The following is a 21254-nucleotide window of genomic DNA, read 5'->3' as shown; positions in this document are numbered from 1 at the left end:
TGCAGCAAGCCAAGGACAGACATGTGGGCAAGAGAGCAATCCCAGCCCCAGCCGTGTATTCACTATACCCCTTGACCTTCCCCTCTCCGATGCTGAATGTTCAGTGCTCAGCAAAGGACTTAGTTTCATACCCCTATGCCCTCACCTTAATGAATTTCAGGCTCGGCACAATGCTGAACTCTTCTTCCGCTGTCTTCGTCTCCGGGCTCACTTCTTTGGGCAGGAGTCCTCTCCCTGTTCAACGGATCCTTTCACCCACCTCCAATATTCTCCCTCCACCTGGACCCCTCCCTCTGGATTCTTACCTTTTCTTGATCTTTTCATTGAGAACTGTCGGCGCGACATTAGTCGTCTCAATTTCTCTGCTACTCTCACCCATTCTAATCTCTCTCTCACTGAACTTACTGCACTCCATTCTCTCAGGTCCAACCCTGACATCGTCATCAAATCTGCTGACAAGGGTGGTGCTGTTGTTATCTGGCGCACTGACCTCTACCTCGCAGAGGCTGAGCGTCAACTCACAAACACTTCCTCCTACCTCTCGCTGGACCATGACCCCACCAATGAACATCAAGCCATTGTTTCCAGGACTGTCACTGACCTCATCTCCTCTGGGGATCTTCCTTCCACAGCTTCCAACCTCATAGTCGCCCAACCTCGGACGGCCCGCTTCTACCTCCGACCCAAAATCCACAAACAGAACTGTCCCAGTAGACCGATCGTGTCAGCTTGCTCCTGCCCCACAGAACTCATTTCTCGTTATCTTGACTCCCTTCTCTCTCCCCTTGTCCAGTCCCTCCCCACCTACATCCGCGATTCCTCTGACACCTTACGTCACATCAACAATTTCCAGTTTCCTGGCCCCAACCGCTTCCTCTTCACCATGGACGTCCAATCCCCCTACACCTCCATCCCCCACCAGGATGGTCTGAGGGCCCTTAGCTTCTTCCTCGAACAGAAGCCCGAACAATCCCCATCCACCACTACTCTCCTCTGTCTGGCTGAACTTGTTCTCACACTGAACAATTTCTCCTTCAACTCCTCTCACTTCCTCCAAATAAAAGGTGTGGCTATGGGTACCCGCATGGGCCCCAGCTATGCCTGTCTCTTTATGGGGTATGTGGAACATTCCTTGTTCCAGTCCTACTCCAGCCCCCTTCCACAACTCTTTCTCCGGTACATCGATGATTACGTCGGTGCTGCTTCGTGCTCTCGTCAGGACTTAGAAAAATTTATTAATTTTGCTTCCAATCTCCACCCCTCCATCATTTTCACGTGGTCCATCTCTGACACTTCCCTTCCCTTCCTTGACCTCGCTGTCTCAATCTCTGGTGATAGACTGTCCACCGATATCCATTACAAGCCTATCGACTCCCACAGCTACCTTGACTACAGGTCCTCACACCCCGCTTCCTGTAAGGACTCCATCGCATTCTCTCAGTTCCTTCGCCTCCGTCGCATCTGTTCTGATGATGCTACCTTCAAAAACAGTTCCTCTGACATGTCCTCCTTCTTCCTTAACCGAGGTTTTCCACCCACGGTGGTTGACAGGGCCCTCAACCGTGTCCGGCCCATCTCCCGTGCATCTGCCCTCACGCCTTCTCCTCCCTCCCAGAAACATGATAGGGTCCCCCTTGTCCTCACTTATCACCCCACCAGCCTCCGCATTCAAAGGATCATCCTCCGCCATTTCCGCCAACTCCAGCATGATGCCACTACCAAATCCATCTTCCCTTCACCCCCACTGTCAGCATTCCGTAGGGATCGTTCCCTCTGGGACACCCTGGTCCACTCCTCCATCACCCCCTACTCCCCAACCCTCACCTATGGCACCACCCCATCCCCACGCAAAAGATGTAACACCTGCCCCTTCACTTCCACTTTCCTCACCGTCCAAGGGCCCAAACACTCCTTTCAAGTGAAGCAACATTTCACTTGCATTTCCCCCAACTTAGTCTACTGCATTCGTTGCTCCCAATGCGGTCTCCTCTACATTGGAGAGACCAAACGTAAACTGGGCAACCGCTTTGCAGAACACCTGCGGTCTGTCCGCAAGAATGACCCAAACCTCCCTGTCGCTTGCCATTTCAACACTCCACCCTGCTCTCTTGCCCACATGTCTGTCCTTGGCTTGCTGCATTGTTCCAGTGAAGCCCAACGCAAACTGGAGGAACAACACCTCATCTTCCGACTAGGCACTTTACAGCCTTCCGGACTGAATATTGCATTCAACAACTTTAGGTCTTGACCTCCCCCCTCCATCCCCACCCCCTTTCTGTTTCTTCCCCCTTCCTTTTGTTTTTTTTTTCCAATAAATTATATAGATTTTTCTTTTTCCCACCTATTCCCATTATTTAAAAATATTTTTAAATCTTTTATGCTCCCCCCACCCCCACTAGAGCTATACCTTGAGTGCCCTACCATCCATTCTTAATTAGCACATTCGTTTAGATAATATCACCAACTTCGACACCTATGTGTTCTTTTGTTCTGCTGTCTGTGACATCTTTTGATGATCTGCTTCTATCACTGCTTTTGCCTACAACCACACCACCCCCAACTACTTCTCTCCCCCCACCCAACCCCACCACCTTAAACCAGCTTATATTTTACCCCTTCCTGGGATTCGCCTAGTTCTGTCGAAGGGTCATGAGGACTCGAAATGTCAACTCTTTTCTTCTCCGCCGATGCTGCCAGACCTGCTGAGTTTTTCCAGGTAATTCTGTTTTTGTTTTTCTCACTTATTATATGCTCTGTGAGGCACAATGACCCAAACTGCATAGCATTTTCCAAGATTGTTCTCACCATAGATCTATATAATGCCAGTATAAATTGTCCTGACTTGCAATCCAATACCTTCCAGATGCATTCCATATTTGATTTGCCTGATTCATAAGCACCTTACATTGACGAACTCCTTCAGGGTATGATCAATGATCACTGGCTTACTCAGAATCTCTGAACAGGCCACCAAACGTTAACCGCCAGAACCTAGCATATTTTGAATTTGTAAAACCGATCAACAAGAACCATTGGAAATATTATGGTGCAGTTTTACTTCTTTTTAAACAAATATTTCTCTACTTTACCAAAACATACACTTACCTTAACCATCTCCAATTGTCTATTATGACCTTGCCATAGGTTTGAATGAAAAGGAAGTCTCCATTCGGTACATCAACAGCACTTCCTGCTTTTCTCAGGCTTGTTCCAAACACAGGATATATCTCTTGCTTGAACTTTCGACAAAGCTCAGACTGAACACAAACCAGTTAATTCCATCTAGACTCCCCAGAGTGAGCTTGCGATTTGCCAAGCAGATGAGGTAAGCATATTTGGCAAACTGGAACCAGTGCTGAATTTGTTAGTCGTCAGTGTTTTGGTAATGATTGAGGTGCCATAATCCACAATGAGCTGCAGGTGCTTCAAGGGACTTGCCATAATATTACTGGAATAATAAGTTCAATTTGTCTTTATTTCCCTCTTTTTTTGAAAACATATATAAAGAAAAAAATAACATCAAAGTTGTTATGTTCCTATTGTCATAAAACTATCTTTACACTTGTTCATGGTTTGGCACAGATTTTTGCAAGTAGTGCATGTGTTATTGTACATTATCACCGGTGAAGAAGCTCTATTGCTCTTAAGAGCATAGAGCCTGCAGTCTTACTACGATATTTAATTTTTCAAGCTAAACAACAATTACATCTCTTCTAATTCCAGCACTTCCATTTTTTGTTTGATCACTGACAAGGCCTCTGAATAATTCTTCTTTTGTGAAACATTATCCCGAAGAATACTAAACATAAGCGCAATTGTTTTGCTGGAAAAAAATTAATCTTCTTCAAACATAGGTAAAACTCAAAAGGCCCCATTTTTACTGAGAGCAAACTGCAGTCATTTTTGCTGCAGGGAAACAACCAAATAATTTATTCCATGGTTCAAAGGGTTTCAATTTTTTTTTTTGCAGAAGCTGTAGAAAATGTAGAGAGTCTACTAAAATGTTGTCAAGGATTAAGAAAAACTGAAGAAGTGAAATAGCAGTACTAATGGCAACCATGTTAATTATACCACAGCCAAGCCAGAACAAAGGTTATCCCTCAATTAGTTTTCCATTCTAGGAGATCTCATGCAAATAATTCCTTTCGAAAAGGGGGGGGAAAAAAACTGCCTCTGGCATGCAATTCGTGCGTCAAAAAAGGGGGGGAAAATAAGGGGACAGTGCCTGGGCTTAGAAGGTGCTGGGAAAGCAAAGGGTGCATCACAGCCACTGCAGTGCTGTATTACCTCAGTTTCTCAAGAGAGGCTGTCACAGATGGGCTCTTGTGTTGCTGTTCGTGCTCTGCTCTCTTTACCTTACTCTTTTCATCCCCTGACAATTTTAATGTTGCTTTGTGACGGTACATTTTTTTGTGGATGGGACCGTTACTGGCAGGAATACTTGAAGTATCAGAGCTTCTGTCAAAAATGCCACCTCGCATGCCAGAACTGAAATGAAATTCATTGTTAGGACCGGTTGGTGCAGCAATATGAGGAACTGTGGATTTTGCAGGATTTTTGTTACTTAAGGCCTTGGCTGTTGCTCTCCGGTTTTTAGCAGGCAAAGAACTATTTGATTTCTTTTTGGATTCTGACATTGTACCACCCAAAATATTCAAAGTTTTCCATTTCAGGCTGTTTACCTCAAGTGACTGGCAAGTACCTGAGGCAATGCTATGCCCCCCGGGGCTCCAGATCGGTTCAATAGAAGCCATCATAAAACGCTGAACTTCAGCCATTCCAGAGGCAATATTAGAAAGTATATTACTGGGTTCTTCAAATTCTCTCTGGTCATCAACTAAGAGATTATTATTGTTTGCAGCACTCTGCCCACACCAACCAACACTGGCCTTTTTACTCAAAGGCCAGGTACTATTTCCCCCATTTTGTTTTCTACCCCGTACAGCGGCAGGACCACGGTGTGGAAGGGTCTCATTAAGCAGCTGAACACAAGGTGATATGCTGTTTTTATTAACAAGTGCATCCAATGACTTGCTGTTAGCTGAAGGCAGCTGTGCCTGATCATTCCTTTTAGCGTGCGTTGCACTGATTGATTTTTTCGAGTTTTTGGAAGTGCCAGGATTCTGACGCGAATTACTTTTGTTTTGAGTTTTCTCGGTAGCTTTAGCAGATTTTGGCTTCCTTGGTTTTTTTGCACCTTTTGGGATTGCGCTTTGGTTTGGGCCCACATGCTTACTTGAGGTGCTTTTCTTCTTAGCTTTTTGTCCCCTATTACTGTTGTTTAATTTCAGCATGCCAGCTTGTTTTTCAAATGGGCTTGTTTCAGTCATCTCACTGGTATCTTCGCTATTAAAGGTATGAAATTGAAACTGATGATTATTCAAAATAAATGTCTCAGTTGATTGATCATGTGTCTGGGGTACTGAGCCCCATTTCATTTTATTTGCATCTCCAAGCATTGTTTGAGCCTGCTCCTGAAAGTCTTTGGGTTTGCCTGATGTTTTGGCCTCTGGTCCCACCATTTCCGGTGAGAGGTCGGGTGTAATTGGTGGGGAAATTTCAGACAGTGTCACTTGCCTGAATCGATCGGGAGTAAAGTTTGAAATGTCAAGGAGATCAGCAGATTCCTTTAGAGGTGCAACTTCATCAACACTTTGCTGAATTACTAGCTTTGGGCTGCAATGGGCTAAAAAGTCATCACTCATATCATCCTCACCATCATTTTCACATGACTTCAAACTTAAAGAGCTAAAATTATTGGTGCTTGCTGACAAAGAACCTACTGAATCAAAACTGATGAGTCTGGTGTCATCTGGAGCTACTGAATCTCGATGGAGCTGAAAATTGCCATCACTGTCTTCTATTATGCATGATTGATAGCTGGTATTTGACTGCAATGGCTGGGTATGGGAATAATTCTTGCTAAGCACAAGTTCATCACTCTGTATTTCTATTTGTTGATAATTGTCATTAATGGTTCTTGAAAGATTAGTGCCTTCTATTGGTAGTGATACTACACCAACCATGCTAGTCGACAGAATGGCAGGTGCTCTGCCAACAGCTGAATACTCCTGTTTTGCATGCCACAATTTTTCAAAGCTTTGTTTATCTTCCTGATAAAGAGGGGACTGTTGTTGTTCGGATTCAGAGGGAGGGGACATTACACAACTTTGCGTGAGGTTTGAAGGGTTGAAATGATTCAGTTGCTTGGAAGCAACAACAGAATGATGTGGGAAGTAGGAGAGCCCAGTATGGTTTATGGAATCGGATGCATCCAGCAGTGTCTGCAAATACCCCCCAGGGATTACTTGCACAGTAGAGGCAGCATTAGCAGATGGCACAGTCTTCTCAGAAGAGCAGGTGGCGGGTGAAAAAGTAGAATTCTTAGCAACAGCCTTTGCATGGCACGATTTAGATAAATGGGAGTTGTCTGGGACACAATGAATGGCATTAGTCAGAAGGCTACCTGAACTACTCTGTCTCGTTACAGCTGAATCCATTTCACTTGCATTTGTCATTGTCTCAAAGTCATTATTTACTGCCATCTTGATCTTTTTGCTGGTGTTTTTCAGTTTGGCTTCTGCTTTTAATTTCAGTCTTTTTAGCCTGCCTTTCTCCTTTACTCTGTTGTCAAACTTTCCTTGCGATTTGCTTCTCATTGAAACAGTCCCTGATGTAATGTTGGTGGAACACGAGCCATTTGCACAGCTAGGGATTTCTATTGCAACTGTCTGGGCATCGGCAAAGTCCACCTCTTCTCTATCAGCACAGGTCAGCCTTTGCGTTTCAGCCGGGTCAAAAGAGCATGCAATCTGCTTGTTGGGTCCCAACTCAAGTCGAACTCTACGTGCCCTGTGTCTGTTTGCAATTTGTTTGCTTTTCCTCTTGGCAGGATGAGAAAGAAACACATTAGACACTGCACTATTTAAATGCAGCCTCTTCCTTCTTTCAGTAGGCACTGACAACAGATGCTTAGATTGTTTTTGGCACCAAAATTCTTTTAAAGGTGCAAGTTTTTCATATTTACCTAGTGCTTCAGCAGTCAAATTGACACTTGTCTGGGTAGCATCAATTTTACTGACTTTCACTCGCATATCCTTTTGACCTTTGAACCTATTGATGATTATATATTTAATAATAACCGGCGGTCCTCTCCGAGCTGACTTTCGGCGCTTTCGTGGGCACCATTCATCATCATCTTCTTTCTTAGGACCATCAGCCGGCCACTCTTTCTTTCCGGAAATCTTTTCACTTTCTATGGAGTCAACATCGTACAAGTAGTCATCACTATACCGTACTTTCCTTTTGGCACGCAAAGCATAATTTAGTTGACCAGAGCAATTTGCATTTTGTCTCGAAAGATACCTAATACTATCCATGTTCCCTTTAATGGTGTCATAAGAGGAATCTGTTCCATAACTGTCATCACTATACTCTCCTGAATCTTCTACAGAATGATTTGCTTCAAAGAAATGATTTCTTTTAGAAGTTGCATACAGCTTTACATCCACTGTGCTACCATATTTTTGCATTCCCGCCCTCTCTTCCGATTGGTCATCTTCATCCCAGATGTCAATCTCATCAGATTTGATTTGTGATGGATCTGAGTTCATTTTCATGGACGCTTTGCCTTCCTTTTTTGTGCAGTTTGAGATGACATTAGGAAAAAAGCTTAACTGTGCTTCTTCCTGAAGTACATTCGTCTTTTCCCTGACATTGTCTTGAAAGGATTCGTACCTAATCTTTAAAGAGCAGACATCGCTGCTGAGAGTCGATTCATCATCAAACATGTAATTGTCCACCTCTTCCTCTGCAAAAAGATTGACTGAAAGCTCATTTTTTGAGCACAGGTCGAGCAGTTCTATTTTGCTTTCGCTAATAAAAGACTCAAAATAAGCCCAATCCTGGCTAGGATTCGACAGTAAAGCTTCCTCTCCGTTGCATTTGTCCAGCAGTAATCCTTCGTAGTAATGTTTTTGAGTAATATCTTCCGACTCACTGTCAGATTTCTCCACATCTCTTTTGTCTGTAGTCCTAGATTTGTGCACAGTAAAGCTTAACAGTTGGTCTGAAAGCAGCTGATCCCCATATCTTGCACTTTCTCCTGTACTCATGCACTGAATCCCTATATCAGAGACCGAACAGGTGTCACAATCCTTGTTCATGTCACCTATTTTCATGCTTATTCCAGGTTCTGCATCAATGCTTTCTTTTGACTCAATGAAGCAGCCCAAACAGGTTCTGCTCTGCTGCATCAAACAATCATCAGACAGCGCCGAAATGCCTTTGGGCTCCATATACCTGAATGGGGCTTTGTCAGAATCCTCTGGTACGGACAAATAACTCACACCCTTTGTAACACAAGATGTAAGGGAAATGGCATGCGTGGAGGAATCATTTGAAGTATGTTCAGGCACATCAGCTAGTCTTAGAGGAGAGGGTGGGTCCAACAGGCAGGCCTCTTTTGAAGTTGGTAAAGATAACACCCTGTGGCCCAGTTCATTTTCTTTTGGTGAAATGAAAGATGATAAGGTAACTGCAACATCTGCTGCACTGTAAGACTTCATAATTTTCCCTGCACCACATGATTCTACATGGAAGGAAGAAAGTTAAATAATTTCAATATACAGTAATACAGTTCCCATTTTAGGCTATGGAGATAAACATTTTAAAGTACATGACTAAAGAGAGATAAGAAAAATTACACATAAATGTCTTCAATCTTGAACCAAGAGGAATAATTTTGGCATAAAGGAACTGAAGTAGCCAGTATACAGAATTTATTATTGCTATCAAACTACAATTATCTCAACAGAAGCTGAAAGGATATGGCAGAACTTGTTAAAATCTCATTATGATTATGGCTATAGCTCAGTTTTCATCCAGGCTCCAATTCAGTGTTATTCTGAGAATTATTCATTCATTTAATTTGTTAATTAATCTTTCATTAAAATGTGTCATTGGGGCAAAAAACGAATGATCACAGTTTTGAAAAACTGATCACCTAAGTAAGTATGGATGTAAACTGTGAAATTTTAACAGATTGGAATCTGCTTTTACAACCACAACAACAAAAAGGAAGGTTTGAGTGGAATGCTAATTCTGCTGACCTTTATGTTTCGACCGTTTTTATCCAATGACTTACTGTTTATATATCATATACACTATCTATACGCATACACTGTCAATTGCATCAGTTGATTGTATCATTGCACACTAAGACTCAAGCCCAAGTGCAGTCTTTAGGGAAAACAAGATTAGAGGGGGAAATAATTGGGTGCGCAGACACTTAAAAATTATACATTCTGCACATATTGTTATATTTGCCAACGCATCTATATTGATAAAGGAAGCTGCATACATAAAATTGCCAATGTTATCACACCCTCCTACCAGTGGTGTTGCAGTAGGGGATGTGTGGTGGTGGTTGGGGAGGGGTAGGGGGAGGGTGTGGGAGGATCAGGGCAGGGATTTTATTGCAGCATGACAAGTTTATACAGGAAGTTTTTGTTAAATTGTGGACAAAATGATTTACCATATTAAAAAAAAAGTTGACATTCAATGTGCACAAACAAAATACTGGTTGACATCCTATAGTCAAGATCAGGTATATTATTCAGGTGAAGTGGGTTTTGAAGACATTGGACAATTGAAGAGGGATGCATAGGCATGATTCAGTCCCCATTTTAAAATCAAACCTCCTGTTATTTTTATACTTTCATTATAAACTCCTATGCCCACATGCATAATGCAAACTCCCTATGTAAACTTGTCATGCAGTATCACACCACCCCACCTGTGGTCACTGCAGCATCTGCATTGGGGCATAAAGCAAAACAAGATAACATAGCCAAATTTTATTATATGTGGTCATAAGAATTTATAATGGAATATGTTTACAGGACGAGCAAGAATTTTGATATGTTATAGATAAATGTTGTAATTAAAAATTCTAAGCATTGCTTGCAATTTTCTCAGCAGCAAGAAAAGCAGTGAATCTTAATGATAACTACTCATTTTCAACAGACATTTCTATATTCAACCAGAAGTAGCAGCCAACTTCTGGAACATTTTTAAATATATCGACAATTCAAATGCCCGATCTTTTAACAAAAATTTTAAAGCTTAGCATTTTTTCGGGAATGCTTAAATGTGAAGAAGATTTAACCATTACATTTTGTCCCTAATGCTACAATGGTGACAAACAAGGAAAGATTCCAAATCCATCACACATCCTTGACTGCAACCAAACATGGTCTTCACTTTTGAATTAGGTCAAAACGACTTTTTTAAAAATAACAATTTTTTGAAGGTAAGGCAACAATATAGTCCATTAAAAAAAAACACCAAACCATGGCACAGAGCATTAGATAGTTTTACATCCATGAGACCCTGCTGTCAGTCATGCCATTAGGAAGGTTAGCGAGCCCGCAGCAGTAAGTTCGCTACAGTGAGAGGATGAAAGTTGGTGACCAGGCCCTCAGTCAATTGTATCTCCTAGCAGCAAGTTACGGAGCAGAACTGTAGAGGTTTAGGGAGAGAACGCTTTGCCAAGATTGATGCAAAGGATTAAAATAGGGGAAAAATAGAAATGTTCCCTTAGCCATTTTTAAAATGTATTCTAGTTTACATTTTTCAATTTAATTTCATGAGTCATCACTCTTTTCTGCTCAACAAGTTACCAGTGCTGTGAAACTGAGTACTTCTCTGCCTTAATATAAAAGTAAAATACTGCGGATGCTGGAATCCGAAATGAAAACAGAAAATGCTGGCAACACTCGGCGGGCCTAGCAACATCTGTGCAGAGAGAAACAGAGAAAAGACACGATAAATAATGAAGAGAAAATATATCAAAATGGACAGAGTTCCTGGTCTCAAGTTGTTGAACTCAATGTTAAGTCCAGAAGGCTGTAAAATGCCTAATCAGAAGATGAGATGCTGTTCCTCCAGTATGCGTTGGAATTCACTTGAACATTATAGAAGGCCGAAGACAGAAATGTGAGTATGAGAGCAAGCTGGTGAATTGAAATGGCAAGCGATAGGAAAGTCGAACTGAGCAAGGATGTTCCACAAAGCAGTCACCCAGCCTACATTTAGATTTCTTTCCCCAATCCCATCCCCTCACCTCCCCTTCTCCCTGTCCATAAGTCCTAGCCTCTGCCTTGTTCCCATGTTTTGCTTTCAGAAAGCATGTCCCCTATTCTGCTTTCAACATATTCTACCAACTGATGTTAGGCTACTATTAACACCTGCTTTAGTCTTTAACACCATCAATACTACTCTCTTTGTCTTGTGTCCATGACATCTTTGTCATTTTATCCCTCCTGACCTCTAACCTATCCATGATCTTCTATTTTTCTCCACCCATTCCACCCCCACGCTTGTCAACAGCATAAAACCCATCACATCTCTACCTCGCTTCAGCTCTGAAAAAGAGTCGTATGGACTTGAAATGTTAACTTTCTTTCTCTCTCCACAGATGCTGCCAGACCTGCTGAGTTTTGTCAGCATTTTCTGCTTTTACTTCTTTACATTTGTCATCCAGTATCTACATCAAACATTCCCAAAATCACCAAAGCAGGGATGGTAAAGATCCTTCTTTGTCAGTCAAGTATATTGTTAGAGCAGCAATCGCAGATAATCATGCCCAGTGCACTGTATCAGGGTGATGTTTTCATTTCCCATAGTAGCCATTCTTGTGGCTTCTATGGAGAAACGTGTCAATTCTATGCCAATTAAATGTAGGGGGTATCATGTTTAATGCCCACAAGGTTCTGGGTAAATACTGACCAAAATTATCTCATGGAGACTCTTACAACTGTGAAAGAGAGACTTTTATGTTATCAGCATGAGATTCAAAATCCAGTCTCAGAATTTAAAATTACTAACTCATTGTACCACCCAGTCTCCCATTTTCATTCACAGATTTAGTATAGATTACTACTTAAAAAAATCCAATCAACCAAAAGGAGTACAAATATTATCAGCAATGACTCAAAGCTAACATTACCATTTTCACAAACATACTGAGCCTTACCATTACATGACTAGTCTCTTTCCAAGCTCTTTCGTGCTATCTCGCCAGCTTGTTTCCCAAATAAGCCTATGGCAGAATCATTCCAAATATGCACTAAATGCGGTAGCGGGCAGTTAAAATGACGTTTTACCCGCCGGCCACAATGGTGGCTTTTCACACCGTAGCATCCCAAACCCGCCACATTAATTATGCATTCCCGGGATACATGCCGTTTCGATGGTGGGCAGGCTCTGATTTGCCTGCCACACTGTCACCTTGTTGCTACAGCACGCCAGTCACCACATTTAAAGTAGAGCCGCACTCAGTGCTTCCAGCCCGGGACTGCAGCAAAGAAGACATGGCCCCGAAAGGCAAGAAGACTGCAGCCCTCAAGCACCTTTTGGATGCCTGGAGGCCTGCTGTGATGTCCTCTAACCCAGCTCTGGCCACATGAGGGGCAGCTACATTACCACTCCGCTTGGCAGGTGATGGCAGTGGTGATCAGTGCCAATGTTGCACAGAAGAGGTTGGCCATCCAATGCAGATAGAGGATGAATGATCTCATCGGTGCAGCCAGGATATGGCAACCATCTCACCACTCTCAACTCAGACACTCAAGCCCATCACTCATTCACTGGCATCTCACTCACTGCCAGCTCAAGGGACATTACCACCCATTCTCACTCTCATACCTTCACATATCCATCTGGCCTCATCTCCTCTGGAGATTGCCTCCTCACCCCTCACTATCTTGTGGCCATTTGCATAGATCAACATGAGCCCCACACGCACCCTGGGATACCCTCCTTCCCTAGTACAGCTCTTATCCTGCAGGTCTTCCCTTGTATGAGGCCTCTTCTCCCCTTTCCCTGAGCAAGACTTTGCCCTGCAGCTGTTGAAAAGCCACCCACATATGGCTGATCTGGTGGGTAGAGACCTACCAGGGGCTCCCCTAAAAGTGTCTGTGAAGCCTGGCGCTGATGACTACGAGTGCTGACCGAAGCAATGTAGGCAAAAAAGCCTTGAAGTCCCGAGCAAAGTGCAGCCCGCTTTATATATGCTGTTGTGAAACACGTTGGCATGTTTTCCCACCGACGCGGGTGGATGATCCAGCTGGGGAGAGTTGAGTCTGGCGGGCTGGTCTTATAATGATCTGCTGATGTATTACAATGAGGTTCCCAACATCCGATGGTGGGGAAGGCAGCCCACTATCGACGGGCGGAGCGGACAATTGCAAACTGGTTTCATGTCATGAAACCAATTTTTGGCCTTCTCACCATATTGTCCACTCACGCCACCGAACATGCCCAATGCCAGTGGGCACGGAAAATCCCAGCCCTAACTTTTAAGCAACAAGTTTTTTTAAATGTAGACTGTTAAAACCTTTCATCTCAGCGCTCACACTCCTTTCATTTTATTGTAAGAAGTCTGTATGGAAAGGCTCAGAAGAAGCCCGATGGGCCATCTTCTCTGATATGTTCTCTAACTTGAAAATATAATAATTTTCATAATATTGTGGTGATTTATTGTAAAGGTTGGTTAATAATGAAATTTGGATTAATTTCTCTGTGTGTATGTGTGTGTGTGAGGAATTTAATTGAATTAGAGACAGCTGGTCTGGAGCTTTTGAGTGATCAGAAGGGAAGCTAGATTTGAAGTGCTAAATACCTAAACATGGCTGAAGTTTTCAAATATGAGGTGTGAGGAACATTTGCATTTTTAGGTAAAACAGAGTAGTTTGAATTTCAAAGATGATGAGATATTACATGTAGCCATATGAAGCTAAGTCAAACAGTGTGTTTATTTTTGCCAAAGGTTACTGATAATATGAGTACTATGGAAGATTTATATTATGGAAAAAGTAAAGTTGCAAGGACATATTGGAACAATGGAATTTATATTAAAAAGGGAAAAACATGATTAAAGGAGATGAGGTTATGTGTGAGGAGCAAGGCCATTCTAAGATTTAACAAGTGTGAAAAACTTCCAGCCTCTGGATATCAAGTTGCTGTCTACAGGAACTGAAGCTAAGGAACTCACTGTGAATATCACTCTCCAGGGTACTGTGTGCTTTGCCTGGGTCTGTTGAAATGTATTTGTTTTTATTGTTGCATGTTTTCCTGCCAACGTGGGTGGACGATTCAACAGGCGGTGGTTGGGGGGTTAGTGGTATGTGGAATGAGTCCGGCGGGGTGGCCTTATAATTATATGATGATGCATTACAACCAGGTTCCCAACAATTACACCAGAGGTGTAACTGGGGCTCAGATTAATTAGGGGAGCTAGGAGTTATCATAGTAGTAATTTGTAAACCTATGTATATGCTTAAAATCTTTTCTTCTGTTAATAAATGTTTAAGTTAGTTTTGCAAAAACCTCTAAATCTTGGTGGACTCATTATTATTGAATTCAAGGCACTCATCTTAAAATAAAATACAAATTGCTAAAACAGTTGTGGCAGTTGCTTCAAGTTTCCCTCTGGGATTTCAGCAGCTTAGCATTTACCATCTGCTGTGCCATAACACTCTCCACTTTGGAAACTATGAGCCTTCTGGAAATTTCCTGACTCTCTGGATTTTCCTCGGTAGAAAGTACCCCAAATTGCTCGATTTTCATTCCGGAGAGGTGAGTGTGGAATGGGGTTGGACCTGCCAACCCTGGAAGCAGAGCATAGGTGGCCAACTCAATTCCAACTCATGTACCCCACTCCTGCCCCCAATGGCCCATCAAAGCCTCCATACCAACTCATGCCCTCCACCAACCTCATGGCCCCTCATACCCTCCATAACCACTCACCCAGTATCTACAATAGGCAGACCTCAGAAGCCATGTGGAGATGAAAGAAAATAAAGTTCTAACAATCTGCTACAGCTCTCACTCATACACACTTGATAGTGAAAAAAAACTCCCATTCATAAAACCCATTCAGAGTTTTTAAATCTCAATTGGTTAATCTCTTATGAAAAGAACTTCTCTTCAGGCCCCATGTTAAATACAACTAATCCTTTAATAACCTATTTAAATTGCCAATCGCACTGTGAACTCAGAAACCCCTAAAATAATTGTGGCTTTTGAAACTCAGCCAAACATTCATAGTGATTTAATGTTACAAATATAAGGTTAATAAGGTTATGATGTTTTGGGGTGTGTCTTTAAGTTATGGCAAAATAAAAGGGGGTCATGTGACCTGTTCTGAAGTCCGCCTGACAGCAAGCCTGAGTGGTTTGATTGTTAAAGATTAAAGGTTTTTCTGGGAATAAGATTCAAGGTGTTTACATTTGGAGACAATTGCTGCAGCCTGTGTACTAACAGTGGATAGACTGTGAGTCTCCGAAGTCCCAGTACAGCATTGAGAATGTTTGTTTCTAAACAGTTGTGCTTTAAAAGATACATTTACTGCCAAGATAAAAAGAATTGGGGTCTCAAGGATAGCTAATCAATACCAGACTCATGTGATTCACATTGCAATGGAGATGGGCTTTGAGAGGGGATGGATCCAAGATATCCCTGAAAACTCTCAGACAAAATTAGTCTGCCAGGGTTCCAGAGGAAGAACAGCTATAGGCAGCAAGACACTGTGGGTCACCATGCAGGAATGAGGGTGGCAGTTCACATTCAGATTGAAAAGACTAAATTCATTAGGAGTTATAACGAGGCTAGAAGATTTGCCTGGTTTGCACTGGAGGATGAATCTGCAGATGAAAAATCTTCACTGTGAAAGACAATTTTGTGATTAAAAGTTCCCAGGCTGAGAGAGATAAAGAACCTGGGAGCTAAGAATCATCTTGGATTAGTTCCAAGAGAATTGAATGTCTACTTAAAGGAAGTGTAAAGGATACCTGTGAAGTGTGTTCTTGATTGAACTAAAAGAAAAAGGGGAACGTTCTGTTTCATGGTTTAAGTATAAGCTGTCTAAAATATAACATTGATTAAATAGTGTTTTTAGTCCTTTGTTACAGTAGAAGTCTTAAAATGTGAAATCTTATCATGTCTTCCTTTCAGCTGTTAACTTTAAAAAAGAAATTCAAACTTCCAGTTATCAGTCTCCATGGAGACTGTAACAGTAATAATAGCCCTTGGGGAAATGTCAATAAAGAATTCTAGAACAGATGCATGAACAGATGCTACTGTTTTTTTCTAATCTGCAGCAGATGGTCTGTCAATCAAAGCAATCCAGCAGAGTGTTTTTTCTAAAACTCTCAGTGACAGCTACTGCCTGTTTCTTTTAAAGTTTAAAGAGCAGAGGATCTAAAAATCTTCACATCATGACAGTTATACAAATCTTATCCACCCTCCAAGAGGGCTTACATCTACTCCATCAATTCATGAGTCCCACATTGTGGTTAAGGCCCGGCCAAAATGGGATCTATTGAACTCAGCACTGAGTTCAAATGGCCCTGCAGAGTTTGGGTTTCCATCCAGTGTGAATCATGTCCCGCCCCCTTTCCACTACCAGCAATAATTGGATCTGTTGGAAATGGGGGTCGGACTTTCATATCTGGGTCCTACCCACAATTTTTTTTAAGGTTCGCAGAGTTGTAAGGACTCTGTGAAAATCCAGTGCCATGATTTTCTACATTAAGACAGTGACTACACTTTAAAATTGGCGATAAAGTTTTTGGGACTTGTGACATCATGTAAGGAATTATATAAATGCAAGTTTCTTTTTCTTTCTATGATGGCATCCAGAAAACTTACCTAAGTTGATTACAGCAATAAACAGAACAACTTTTCTGTCTGATGCTAGGCCCTGCAGGAAAAGGACTTCACCACTTGGAGTCTTTCTGCCTATTAGGGATTTTGCCAGAAGTATAGATATGGGAGACCAGCAACTAGCAACCAAAATGGTTGACAAAATTATCTGAAAATCTCAGGTGCCTTTGATGCGTTGCTCAACGTCCTACTCTCGAGTGAGGCCATTTATAAGACTTTTGTTGAAATGTATATCATGGAAACAGCAACATATGTCAAAGTTTTGGCACATTAAAAAAAAATCTGCAACAGGGATTGAATAATTTATGAACTCATTGACATACCTGCTGTTTCCATGTTCTGTGCTTCGACAAACATGAAATATTGGCTGGGTTTAAATTCTTCCTGTAAAGTTAGCCAAAGTATTGTGAGCCTGCATCATGCTGGTGCACATGCACTGTTTATATCACTGTCACCAACAGTTTTCAGAAAAGTTCCCCTGCAAAAACAAAATCAAAGCATTGTTTTGGCCAAAGAAACAATAAAAGAATAATGCATTAATATTCCAGCCATTCATTTTATACACAAATCTAAAAAGAGTAGGATATGTAGATAAAACTGAATCTTAAGCTATTCAATGTATGTCAGCTGGATTCCAGGATAAGCTTCTCATTCACAGGCATTCAGGGTAGGAATCAAAATTGCAACAACTTCTCTCACTCCGTCAAGACCAATTCAACTGATTAATCTCGAAACTTCAATCCTCATTGAGGATGGGTTATGGTACTGCATCAATTGGTTTCCCACTTGTACTCATCGCACCTCTGAAGGAGAGCTCAAAAGAAAATGCAGCCAGGTCTCCCTAATGCTTGGATAACTTAGCTAAATGGGAATGGTCTTCTAAAAAGGGGAAGGTTGAGTTGATTCAATACACTGGAGGCTTGTCACAGCTTGCTTCATGATGCTTGGATTTAATGGCCTCTTCCAATCACTCAAGCCACTATTCTTTTCAACCATTGCTGGAATGATTGAGTAAATTCATGGTTGAGTGATAGCAAAGGCTTCTTGCAAATTCAGTAACTGTAAATTCTAAGCAGTCTTGTCGTTGCTAAGGAGCATAAAATCTTACTCAGGGATGCAATGTTATCATATCTATGACAGGATTAATGGAACTTCGTGACAGCTACTCATTATCCCTAAACCAAAAGTTTTTTTTTCCCCATAGGTTAGCAAAGTATGAACAAAGCAGTCCATCTAACTTTTTACCATTTTTAATTATCTAAATAAGTCAAAAGACTGTTATATTGAATCAAATTAAAGATGCCTGCCAACATGGTGTAATTTTGACAACAGGTTTCTCATACTATAGAAAGAAAGCAGCAATGAGTAAAACAATGCACTATACAAAAATTAACAGGGAAGAGGTCACTTATAGTGCCTTGGCCCCAGATGAATTTAAACAAGAAACAGAAAACAAATCCTGTGACAGCTTCCATTGTGGAAATTTCAGCCAAATCATGGAAATTTCAACCAAGACGAAATCTCTCCAAATCTGAGGTCCCTGATTGACAGTGCTACTTAGCATTTTAAATTCCAGATACTGTTCACTGTCACTGAGATTTACTGCTTCATCCGAACTATTTAGAAATGAAACTGTATGTAGAGAGCAGCTGCATCCACTCTCGTGATGCACAGCAATCTGTGTTTTGCTTGTCACCACAAAGGACAGAGTGAGGGGAGCAATCAAAAGGTGTGAAACTTCAGGGGACTCCTCTCTTTTCTGTGACTTGTGAAAATAAAGGCAGCATTTCCTGACACCAGTGTCAGAATTTCTCCTCACGGAGGGAGAATTTTTCCCCATACAAACGGTATTTGCTTATGGTTGCATACAATAGGTCAGAGTAATGTAATTGTTTATTATTGAGAAACTAATGTGAAGGGTCCAGGTTAATAAGTGCAAGGCACCACCAAGGTTGAAAAGAGTAAAAGAGATGAGATAAACCAAGAAATAGGAACTAGGTAGCACCAAGCTTGTAACGGGGGTATTGATAGGTGCTTCTGGATGAATGAATTACAATGAACTGAAAGGATTCTTCCTTCCATAATTATTTTGTAATCTTATACAAGCCTGAGGATTGGAGAAGGAAGAAAGATCAAGAGGGGTAAGGAACCACAGTTCTGAAAAAATGAACTAGAATGAACTAAACCCCTGCAATTAGTCTGAGAGGATACAGGGAGAAGAAAGAACTTGTATCTGCACTTTGAAAACAGCTAGACAGGAAAGTTCAGAGGAGCACCGAATATTGCAGTAGTAGTGAAATAAAGAGACACAAAGAAGGTTGCAACATATAGCCGGAAGCTGGGAATGACATCTGGAGCACTTATTGGTTAATTTGTTTGTTCCTGAATCTACAAAAAGTGTTATGTGACTCCAGATTTGGGTTGAACTTCATGGATAATTAATTGATGGAAAATGAAGGGCTTAACTTACTTTAATCTAATAACTCACAATTTGCATGCATTTAGTTTCTATATATATATTTATAATCTGTTTATGTTTATGAGCATTTGTGGCAAGGCCAGCATTTATTGCCCATTTTTAATTATCCCTGAGAAGATGGTGGTGAGCTGTCTTCTCAAACTGCTGTAGTCCATGTGATGTAGGAACCCCCATTGTGCTATTAAGTAGGAAGTTCCAAAGTTTTGACCAAATAACAGTGAAGAGATGATGATATATTTACCAGTCAGGATGGTGTGTGATTTGGAGGAGAACTTGAAGGGAGCATGTGCCGGGGAACATACTGAGCTAGCACAAGCTGAACAGAAGGTTTTCAAACGTGACAAACAGATGGTCAGATTGGTGGCATATGATGCAGAAGAGCAGCACTGAGAACAATGAACTTGAATAAAAACATTGCTAATTTGCATCATTAGATCAGATATGGGAAAATCCGCTGTCTCAGGAAACCAATACCATACATAGATTTTGCAGTTGGCGGTTCCCCCATGTGCTTGTTTCCCTTATTTTTCTTGGCAGTAGAATTCACAGGTTTGGAAGGTGCTGCTGAAGAAGCCTTGGTAACTTGCTGCAGTACATCTTGTAGATGGTACATACTGCAGCCGCAGGTGGAGGGAGTGAATGTTCAAGCTGCTGGATGGAATGTCAATCAAGCAGCTTGTTTTGTCCTACATGGTGTCAAGCTCTTTAACGGTGTCAAGTTTCTTGAGTGTTGTTGGAGTTGCACTCATTCAGGCAAGTGGGGAGTATTCTAACACACACGGGACTTGTGCCTTGTAGATGGTGGAAAGACTTTGGGGAAGTAAGTTACTCACCACAGAATACTCGGCCTCTGATTTGCTCTTATAGCCATGGTATGTATATATGTGGTACATATGTGTCTAGTTAAGTTTCTGGTCAATGGTGGATACATCAGGTAGTCCTCTCTGTACCAGTTGGAATGAAGGGAGAAAATGAGCAGGGGGCTGGTGTCAGTCACAAGTTTACCTATGCTCTTGAACATCTAGATCAATGTTGGCATGAAACCCAAGAGAAGCTGAGTGAGTGAGTGAGTGATTGCCCCAGCTAAAAGAACCTTCTGTGCAGTCAACTTATTCTGAGCCAAGAACCAATGATGAATTAGCATCCTGAAAGAGAAGGTTTCTAAAACCTATTCTTTTCTGGAGGAACTTCCTGACTTAGCTCTTGTTGATAGAAATTAGAACCCTTTGGTACTGATAGCAAAGGAAGCAAAGACTATTTCTAACTGATTGAAGCTCAATAAAAATAACATATCAAGATTGATGCTTTATCAATCTAATAATAATAGAAATTACAATAATGGCAAAATCTAAATGCTGAATGTTTTAATTTTCATGATTATAATAGTAGTTTGATGCCAATGCTTCTTCATTAAAGTGCATTAAGGCTACCCTGTTTCTCCTAAGATCAGAAAAATAAAACAGTTTGTTTCTAATTATTTCAAGTTCTTTTAGGAAAAAACACCTTATAATCTGTTATTACTTTATAATCTGTGATGCAGGCTACTTTCTCCAGCCTTACCGTATGTCCATTAAGCTAGATTTGGTGTACTGTTTGTAGCTTAAGTTTTCGTCAAAATATATGAAATGTAATACCCTTTTATGACATTTTTCAAGGGCTAAATCCATTAAAAATGTAAATTCTTCTTTTAAAAATATCAAATAATCATCTTATAGCTGTAATTAATTCCTTACCATGTAGATTGACCCCATTAAGCTGTGCCATACTGTGGTCCTGTCCATCCAAGTCTTTTTCTTATTCATCCATCAATTTTGCACATTATTCTTTATTTCATGAATCACTTGTTTTCAGCCACTCTGTAAGTACATTAAAATAGTCTATTTATCCAGTACAAAAGCCACACAACTGTAACTGCAGACATAAAAAAACAGCTCATCCAGCATTTTACTGCGGTTAATAATACAAGCTTGTCTATTGTCTTCACAGGGACACATATTTCACCACTAGTTCACTTGCAACAATAGTTACTTGGATTGCAGGGAATGTT

At 41.3% G+C, this 21254-nt stretch overlaps 1 protein-coding gene across 1 annotated transcript; it reads right to left on the bottom strand.

Annotated features, from left to right (window-relative positions):
• Positions 1-4283: 4283 nt before the first annotated feature.
• On the bottom strand, positions 4284-21025 carry nexmifb (neurite extension and migration factor b). Its single transcript, XM_041196326.1, has 3 exons — positions 20941-21025; positions 17052-17206; positions 4284-8590 (listed from the first exon to the last, which is right to left on the bottom strand). Exons 2-3 carry the CDS (start codon positions 17083-17085, stop codon positions 4284-4286), a joined length of 4341 nt encoding a protein of 1446 aa, XP_041052260.1. The 5' UTR covers positions 17086-17206; positions 20941-21025.
• Between the last annotated feature and the right edge of the window lie 229 nt (positions 21026-21254).

Source organism: Carcharodon carcharias, chromosome 9 (assembly GCF_017639515.1).
Source record: "Carcharodon carcharias isolate sCarCar2 chromosome 9, sCarCar2.pri, whole genome shotgun sequence".
NCBI lineage: Eukaryota > Metazoa > Chordata > Chondrichthyes > Lamniformes > Lamnidae > Carcharodon > Carcharodon carcharias.
The sequence above is the reverse complement of the archived record's forward strand: the minus strand, read 5'-3'. Positions and strand labels throughout refer to the sequence as shown.

Coding starts and splice junctions, on each gene's coding strand:
- nexmifb (XM_041196326.1), bottom strand. CDS start 17,085: ATGTTTGTCGAAGCACAGAACATGGAAACAGCAG. Junction 8,591..17,051: donor ACAGAACATGGAAACAGCAG/GTATGTCAATGA, acceptor CCTTCCATGTAG/AATCATGTGGTGCAGGGAAA.